The sequence below is a fragment of the Charadrius vociferus genome, unplaced genomic scaffold (assembly GCF_000708025.1).
Source record: "Charadrius vociferus isolate BGI_N301 unplaced genomic scaffold, ASM70802v2 scaffold133, whole genome shotgun sequence".
Classification (NCBI taxonomy): Eukaryota; Metazoa; Chordata; class Aves; order Charadriiformes; family Charadriidae; genus Charadrius; species Charadrius vociferus.
In genome coordinates, this window is record NW_009647734.1 from 27,153 (window position 1) to 36,073 (window position 8,921).

Here is an 8,921-nt window from a genome sequence, read left to right on the forward strand (position 1 = left end):
AAAAAAGAAATTAAAAAAAAAAGCACAAAGAGAATCCCAGGACTGCATCGTGGAGCCCTCCGAGTTTTATTTTCAGGCTGGATGAGGAAAGCCAGGCTGGAAGACAACGCTTGACAGCGCCCCGGGTGTTCCCGGGACACCACAGGGAGGGAAATCTTCATCCCAAACTCACGAAACGACGCGTGCGGGTAAAATAACGATGGAACATCTGCCCCAAAGCGCGACTGACAGACAGACATGGGTGTTCATCAGTGATCCAAACACTCAACCTTTGAAACAACACAGCAAAATGGAGGAGGAGGAGGAGGGGAAGGGGAGCGCACCCCACCGGCCATGCTGGGACGAGGGCAGCACGGAAGGAGAGCAGCCATTCCCGCTCCAGATCCACAGCCGAGCACTGGCAGCTGCTGCCAACGCTTCTCCTCAGCCCAGGCACCGTGAGGGACATCAGCCTGTCCGGCCAAGCTGTGACACCACGCACACCTTCTCCTGAGAGGGACCGAGAGCAGCTCCGCTGCGGAGCTCCGGCAGCCCGGAGCAGGGACCCTGGTTCTCTCCTTGCGCTTGGAAGAGAGCAACGTCAAGACGAAGCATCTATGCGAGATACCACAAGCTGCCGAAGGCATTTTGTAGGACGACGATATGAAATCTGGAACTAGGAAATAAAACCTCACCCCAAAAGCTCTGCCATAAACCCCATCCCGTACTCAGACCGTCGAGCAGCAGGAGAAGAGACCAGGACCATCCATCTCTAGCTTGGTGGTACTTCATCTCAGGGCTTCCCCAAACCCTGTGATCGCTCTGCTTTGCAAGATACATTACGATATACCCAACAGCTACGTTATAAGACGCTGATCTAATACAAACTGCACTAGAGACCACTCCACTCAGAGTTTAACACTCACGTATTTCCACAAAATCAGTAGCCAGATCCATTTCGGACCTTCTATTTACACCAATTTTCAGTCCGCTGACATGCAACCTTACAGAGCAAAAACCTTCTTGAATATTATATATATTTTTTAAAGACAACACATATTGACGACAGCGATGAAGTCGACTCGTGTTCAGTATCATGGGGTTTGTATCCTCAGCAGCACAACCAACTGCACAGTGGATGAGGTGGCACAAGACTGAACTCCAGAAATGTAGATCAGAACTCTGCAAAACAATCTTCCCTCAAAAAGGAGTTTGCTTTACTCTTTTGTTAGCCTGTGTGTAAAGGAAAAATTCAAACCAGATGTTTCAAAATAAGAAAGACAATGGAAATATCACCACTTTCAGAAAAATACTGCCACCAGCAGTTAATAATTTGGGATAACTGCCCTGATACCATGACCTTTATCCTCTGAAGCCATCAGGCATATCCTTTAGCTAAATAAAGACATAGTTCTATTATTCTCCCTTCAGCTTTCATAAGTGTTGCTGTCTCAATCATTTGGACTCTACGCTAGAAGATGAAAGCAGGGTTGCTGACCAGTTACGTACACCCATTTAAGCATTCACAGCAATAAAACACAATTTCACAGAGACCCCGCAGAAAGTTGGTGTAAGGAATCAAACGCAGACCTCCTAAGTCACCAAGTACCCTAAGAAAAAGGCCATGCTTCCTCCAATATCCTCTTTTAAAACCTCAGAGCTCAAAGGACAGAGGCATCACCCCACTGAAGAGTTCTCCTTGGTGACCCGGAGCATCCTGTAGCAATTCAGAGCACAACAACTATTCCAGAAAAAAAACCCAAACCAAACAAAAAAAGCCACTTTCCCATGGGGACACTGCGTATTTATTTGTTGATTTGAAGGAAAGAAGCGGGTCAGGTGGCCGAATCCAGCCTTGGAAGTTTGCTTCCACTTAGCTGGGCCACAGGAAGATTAATTAAATTTTTGTCTTGAAGATGATAAGTCTGAGGTCTGAGGTATCTTGAGGTGGACTCAGCTTTTCTAACAGATCCACCTTCCTGCGAGGCAGAAGTTTCAATGAAGTACAACCAAGGAAGACAAAGTTTAAACTTAACACCAATAAGAGAGAAAGAAACACCCGGGAACTACTGGCTCTGGTCTACCAGAGGTTTTGATTTCAGAGGACTCGCACTGCAGCTTACAGAGAGCTTCGCAACGTTAACGAAAGAGCTCCGATATCGCAACAAGCAGCCTTTGCATTTGTTCATACTCATCCAGATGCATTACACCAAAAAATAAGCTTCCTTTTGCAGACCAGATCTTATCCATGCTCTAAAATGCCCTTTCGATCGCTCTTCCAGAAAAAAAAAAAAAAAAAAAAATCAATGCTATGCTCACTTGGATGAAGTTACAGAACTACTGACCCGAAACATGCCATCCCCCACCGCAGCAGAGCTGCAGACCCAGACAGCCCTGTCCTGCGGTGTCCTGACACACTCTGTCCCTCCGCAGGTAACCAGAGGAAGCATCACAACTGTTATTCAGAATACAGCTTAATCTGCGTTAGCAAATATGCAACGGTTTTGCCTCAGTCCATTCAACAATCTCTTGTATGCTCTCATCCAAAAATACTTGGCAAGGAAGGAAGACAAACAAGGAAAGAAAAGGCAATGCAGCGGGGATTTTTTTTTTTTCCTGGAGTTGTTATATCTACACGAATCAAAGAAGTTGCAATGGGTTTAGTGAATGTGGTGAGAAACCGAAGCAAAACAAACTTCAGCCCCTCCTCTGAGCATAAAGGAAGGAAACTTGAATCGAACTACATCTGCATTTGAAATAAAATATTGAAATTCCCCAAGAAACTCTGCCATCAACCTGTCCTTCAGGAGAGCGCGTAGCAGGAGGGACGGATACAGCGTACAGGAGCTGCCAAGGAGATGTGAGGTATGGGGCTGTGCCACGCTTCCAGGCGCAACAATGGGAAGAGAGGAGACCATTGCTCTTCACCATGAACACTGTTCCCAGTAAATTCCAGTAAAGCGGAGAGTCTGGTCAGCCAGCACAGGCTGCATCCTGATGTGCTGAAGAATGTGTTAGAAATCAGAGTCAAATCCATTCTTTTAGCAAGTTTTAAATGTGATTTGGCCAGATTAAAGAAAAACAAAACAAAAACCCCCAAACCAACCCAAAATCCTTCAAAGCACCAAAATCTAGCATCCAAACCCTAACACGAAAATTCAGAGCACAGCCATTAGGCCAACTTCGATGCAATTTCAAAACAATTTCTATTAGATGTTCTTTTTAATTATCCCATGTAACTAAAGGAGAACACGATCACTCTCAGGTTCCAGAGCAGTGCAACATTTGTCACGCACACAAATCACAACCAGTAAGACCTAAAATTAAAGGAACTAAAGAGTTCAGATAGGTTATTTGCCCGAGAGCACTAACTATAGGGATGCCTACAAACTCTTCGCTCTCATCCTTCCTGGCAGTTTTCACATAAGCAACACGCAGTGGCTTAATTCAGGCCACTCGCAGGCAGGTTCAAGAAGCAAGAGCTCAAAGCTGCGGGTGTATTTGGTACTTGTGTGTACCACACATCAGGAGACAATAGATGGGTGCAAGCAATTCTTGTGGAAAATAAACCAAACATCTCAAATGCAGACGTTTTGGCTTATCCAGACTTGTATTTCAATTGGAAGGAAAAATCAAGACTCGGTAGCTTAATCTGAGAAGACAACACAATACATATAGTGGTTTTGGAATGTGGGAATTTTTTTTTTTGTTTCTTGGTTGTTTTTTTGTTTTGTTTTATTTTTTGGGTTTTTTTTTTTTTTTTTTTTTTTTTTTAAGTAAGACCGTGACTGATACAAAATGTGTAGCAATAATTCCCATTGATCAGCGAGCCTTAAACTGTTTTGGATCAAGCCACAATTAATACAGGTAAGATAGTTCATATGCTGATTTATCACTCTTGGCAAATACAGAAAATACAGGAAGAACTGCCTAAAAAGTTTTCCAGTTTGTTTTACAGAGGACATGTTCACCCCAAGATTGCTATGCTATCAAGACAAAGCAAGAACTGGGGATAGCTAGATAGAAGCCAACTCTTATATTTATCCTTGCCTGTAAACACCCCTCACCTCTATTTATGAGTGAGGTTTTCCTAGAGCTGAGATGACATTATGCTGCTCCTGAAGGATCCCGACTCATTTTGCTCCAGAAGGGAGGACAATCCATCCTCGTAGACCTGCCCAGATAGCCAGTTACACGGCGGTGTCCAGGAAGATGATGCGTGGCCTCTGCCAAACCTTGCTACGGGTACACCTGAAATCGTGACCTTAACCAGCACTGCGTACGCAACTAGTTTGTTTTGTACGGTTCAGGAAACAGTACTAGAAAAAAACAAAACTCTTAGAAAATGGTCAGAATGTGTAGTGTGGATAAAGGGAGCTGCACCTGGAGCACAATAAATGGCAACGCGATGCAGCAGGTAGTATGCTCCGAGAATGGCTCCGGGAGAAAGCCCCAGCCTCAGCTGGAAGCAACTGATGCTCAAGGCAGGGCAAGCGTGGTAGGAAAGTCACATATTTAAGGGGAAGGGAAGAACGGAGGAGAGATGAAGAACAGAGGAAAGGGAAAGCAGAGCTTGAAAGCACGGTAAGATGTCAGGATTCAACCAGGTTTGACAGACGTCCTTTCCTTCCAGCACCCATGTTGATGTCAATCCGTACACTCGCAAGCAAAGCAATTTACGTTGCGCTATTTTACCATCCCACTGCAAACCAGACGTGTCCTTATCAAGGGGGGAGAACACTCCTTCATCCCATTCCTTCTCTGCAGTAGGTCCGGGATAATTACACACCAGCTCCCAGTGCTGCAGAAACGCCAGGCAGAGGAGCAAGATTTTGGTTTGGCCTTGTGTGACCTCTCATCAAAGACTTCTACCACTACAGACTTTCTTCTGTTTCTTCTGGCATCAGAAAATGTGCTCAAACCAGGTCCTATTTTTAAATTTAACTTCAAGCTTTAGAAAAAAAAAATAAAATATTAAAAGAAATATATTTTTAAAGTTTAACGCGGAGATACGTTGCCAAGTTTGTATTTCAAATCTTGAAAATCAACTGATTTCAAAAAGATAATCCATTCAATCAGCTTTATGTCAGCTAAACTGTGATTATTGCTGGGCCACCTTTTCCAAGGAAAATATTATGTTTTCAGTTCTAAAAGCATTAAGGAAGTTTAAAAGCCAAAACACCATACATCACTAAGGATGAATTTTACCCAAGAAGTTTGCAGCAGTTCAGTCATTTTAAGCAACAGCTCTTTTTTCATCTCCTCAGAAAATCAGTCAACTGCTTTCAAGACACCGGTCTTATGAAAGCTGCAAGCTAAATTCCTCTAAAGAGCAAAGGTTTGAAAAGGTAAGTCCCACACTTACCAAAAAAAAAAAAAAAAAAATCCTTATGAAATGAAAATCCACCTTTCCTACAAATGCCAACCGTATCCTTATATATGCAGGGATCAGACCCATCCAGAGACGCGCTTCCCCTGTATCGCAGGCATCTCCAGACTCAGATTGCATTCGCTTGGAGATATTTGCATCCGGAAGCTGCTCAGCACCACATTTCTGCTCCGGGAGCAGAGCCCCACAGGGACCAAGGGCACCACCGTGACACAGGAGCGGAGCCCCACAGCCGGGGAAGCTGCCGCCGTGCTTCCAGAAGTTTGCAGAATCATTCAGGCTCATTTTTTTATCATTTGAGATGACCCAGGGTTTAATTCCTCTCTATTACAAATTTTATACAAACATGCGTTATGAAAGGTGTTCCAACTTACAAATGGTATCCAAAGAGCTTATCCAAAGCCTCATGAAATTCTTAATTATATTTATTAACTTCAGTGGAATTGGGATCCGACTGCCTCCTTATGCAAGTGTATTTTTTTGTACGGGGAAACCTCTTCTCCCTCCTTGCAGAAACTGAATACAACAATATCCTGTTACCACCTGAAATAAGAACGCTGTACGGAGAGAGGATGTTCTCTCATCTCATCTGAACAGGCGTTATTGTTCCAGATGCTCTCTGGGAAGTTAAGCGTACAGCCCCGTGCTCATCACCCTGTTTGCGCGTCTTGCAATAGAGACGGACACCAACAGAGCAGAAACACTGGCACAGATTTCAGAAATATTATAAATTCACAAAGAGCATATGCATGTGGGGGCAAGTACTGCAACAAGAGAGGTAGAATACCTGATTCTAATGTATTCAGTTTTTGGTATGAGCAATCTTTTTAGATATTCTTCAAAAAAAAGAGCGTGCATACCTGTGTTAATTAGTAGGTAGCGATTACGCCAAAAGACACCTTCAGAGATTTACTCCTAGTCAGCACAACACAACTGCTTGACGTGGAACTCATCCATTACCCCAATTAACTGCTTCTGTGCGAGACAGAAGCACCTCCTAAATATCACATTGAGCAACTTGTATAATGGTCCCTTTGGCGGAATTTTTTGGGAGAAAGCTGAAAACCATCACCTTCCCTCCATCACGCTGATGGAAGAGGTCTTGTTTTACATATACTGAAGCAGTATTTGGAAAAAGCAATCAGGCTCCTGCAGTCTAAGCTGTTTCTCTTAGAAAGGCATCAAAAGTTGGAAAAAGTTTACAGAGGAATTGCCATGAAACATCAAAGATACCAATTTTCCTAGGAGCACCCGTAAGCACCCCTCCTCCCAATAATTCCTGAGCAGTCGATAAGGATCTTGTGTTTTCAGTTTCACACCTCAACTCTGCGCCGCTGTAATACCTGACATCCAAGCGAACGCAGATTTATTACTCCGAGAACCGTTCAAGCCGTTTTGCACAGACGGGCAGGTCGCGGTTCTTACGCGTTACCAGTCCAGCATCAGCTGGTGGCGGAACCAGGAATAAACGGGGCTTTTAGACTTCCTGCTCAATATACTGGATCTTACTGCACTATAAAGAAAAAAAGCAAGACCTTGAAGGGCCAACGTCAGGGCCAAGGAATTTTTGACAAATTTGGTATCCCAGCACAGCCGGAGTCCGGGTTAGAAGCACGGTGGAAGATTTGGAATCTGGCTTTGAAGTGATGCCCCTAAATCTGCATGTCAGAACCACTCAATTCACGGGCGTATCTCATATACAAGTGAAAGGAAAAGCTTTACATTTTTGTAACGATAAACTTCTCCAAAGCGATAAGGAACTCGAACTCGAGCTTTCAGATGTCAAAATTCAGGCATCTTAAGGAGGCTGGACTTTCAAATAAGTATTAAGAACTGGTTCTACAGAGAGCTGCTGCAGACAGGTGCTGTCTTTTCAGAATACTTCTAGTGTCAAAATCCACAAGTTACTTCCAAAAGAGTCAGACTGATCCATACGCACTGCTCTGTCAGGAAGAATCAAGTTGTAATTAAAACTCCTCTGATAGAGAATTATAATCTATTATTTTTTCCTGTATCACAGCTCAGTTAAAAAACCCAAACCACTTTTCCTCACATAAATCTCAATCAGTAGCTCAAAGCGCATCCTCTTTGAAACTTGTACGTTTTTCTATTCAAGACCGCGTTTCTTTACTCAGCTGCTCAGCACAGCTGCCGCTGCTGTCAAAGCTGGCGGAAGAAAACTCAGTAAGGAAGTTATACCGAAGTAGCTGTTGAATCTCACGTGAAGAGCCAGAGCTGCAACACACACACAAAATTTTAATTCTCGCTACCTTTACGATGCAGAGAACTTCCTCCTAGTGCCATCTGACCGTGGTTTATTGTGCCGGTGTCCCAAACGTCACAGTGCAAGTGCAGCACGTAGGTCGGAACTCACCTTTTTGAGGTACTCATGTCCACAGGCTCGTCTCCCGTCTGAACCTCCACTTTAATAGTTGCTTTCACCTCTCCGCTTTTTAATAATCCTTGCACTTTGCCAGCTCCAGGATCTGTTTTTATTTTCATGTCGCTTTCAGCACTTATATCCGCTCCTAATAGTCCTTTCTCCATTTTTATTTTTTTACTGTCCACATCGTTATGCGTTATCTCACGTTCTAACGCTCGTTTCTGACTCCGTGTCCTGCATGCTTCCTCTGTCATTGTGAGGCTCTGGGGAGAGAGGAGACACAAACGAGTTAAGTACACTGGAAAAATAGTAAGTTGGACAGAACACCTTAATTTCAAAACAGAGCAAAGTACAGCGGTTACCGCCAAAAGAAGTTCAGAAAGAGCAATAAAAGTTTTGCCAGTGTGCTCACTTACCCTATCTTCAAAATACATCTCAGTCTGAAGCTATTAAGCACCCGGCATCACTGTACTTACACTTTTTATGTTAGGCAAAAACAAACAAGCAAAAAGCAAAACAAGAACACACACACAAACCCCACTAAGCATAAACTACAATCACCAAGGAGGGAAAAAAAAAAAAAAGCCCGCATTAGAGCCCAGGAGAATATACAAACCCCCACGATGAAGAAAAGTTTGGCTCTTTCCCAAAAGGTAGGAAGAATGTATGTATTTGCCTCACATGCAAATAAACGCAATTACAAAATTCTAGATTAGGATCTCCCTGGCACTGCTGCCATGCCTTTCTGAGGACCTAAACCCGACTGCAAGTTTCGGGAAATCAGACACTATGGGGGAAAAGGACCACCACACCCTGCATGAAGAGAGGCTTCCATATCTCTTGACAGCCCGCCGCCAGGCGCTAAGGCACTGCCATTGTAATACTCAAGTTGAGACTTTCTCCCCTCCTGGAGCAGGAGCCGGGCTTTTCCAGGCGGCAGAGGAAGCGCTGGGCTCTGGGGGGGAACCGGGCTTAACCCCTCGCCTGCCGGGGGCGCGGGACGTCCTGCTCCTGGTGGGCTCTGACATCTCAGCCCCGCACTTTGGTACCTGCGGACACCCATCCATGGGACGCGGAGCTGAGTCAGGCTTTGATCCCATGACATCACTGGGCTCCACATGACCCTTCCCAGGATGCAGCCTGCGAGACAAAGCACTTTCCAGAAACCAG

General features: G+C 44.4%; 1 protein-coding gene across 2 annotated transcripts in view; it reads right to left on the reverse strand.

Annotated features, from left to right (window-relative positions):
• The window catches only part of GATAD2A (GATA zinc finger domain containing 2A), a 31,448-nt gene that overhangs the window by 13,731 nt on the left and 8,796 nt on the right, over positions 1–8,921 (reverse strand). Inside the window, exon 1 of one of the 2 annotated variants that reach the window (XM_009881662.1) lies at positions 7,743–8,008. In XM_009881662.1, the coding sequence (XP_009879964.1) occupies positions 7,743–8,005 (263 nt within the window). In that variant the 5' untranslated portion in view covers positions 8,006–8,008. Of the gene's footprint in view, positions 1–7,742; positions 8,015–8,921 lie in introns of those variants that run through there. The other variant, XM_009881663.1, reaches the window with a different exon arrangement.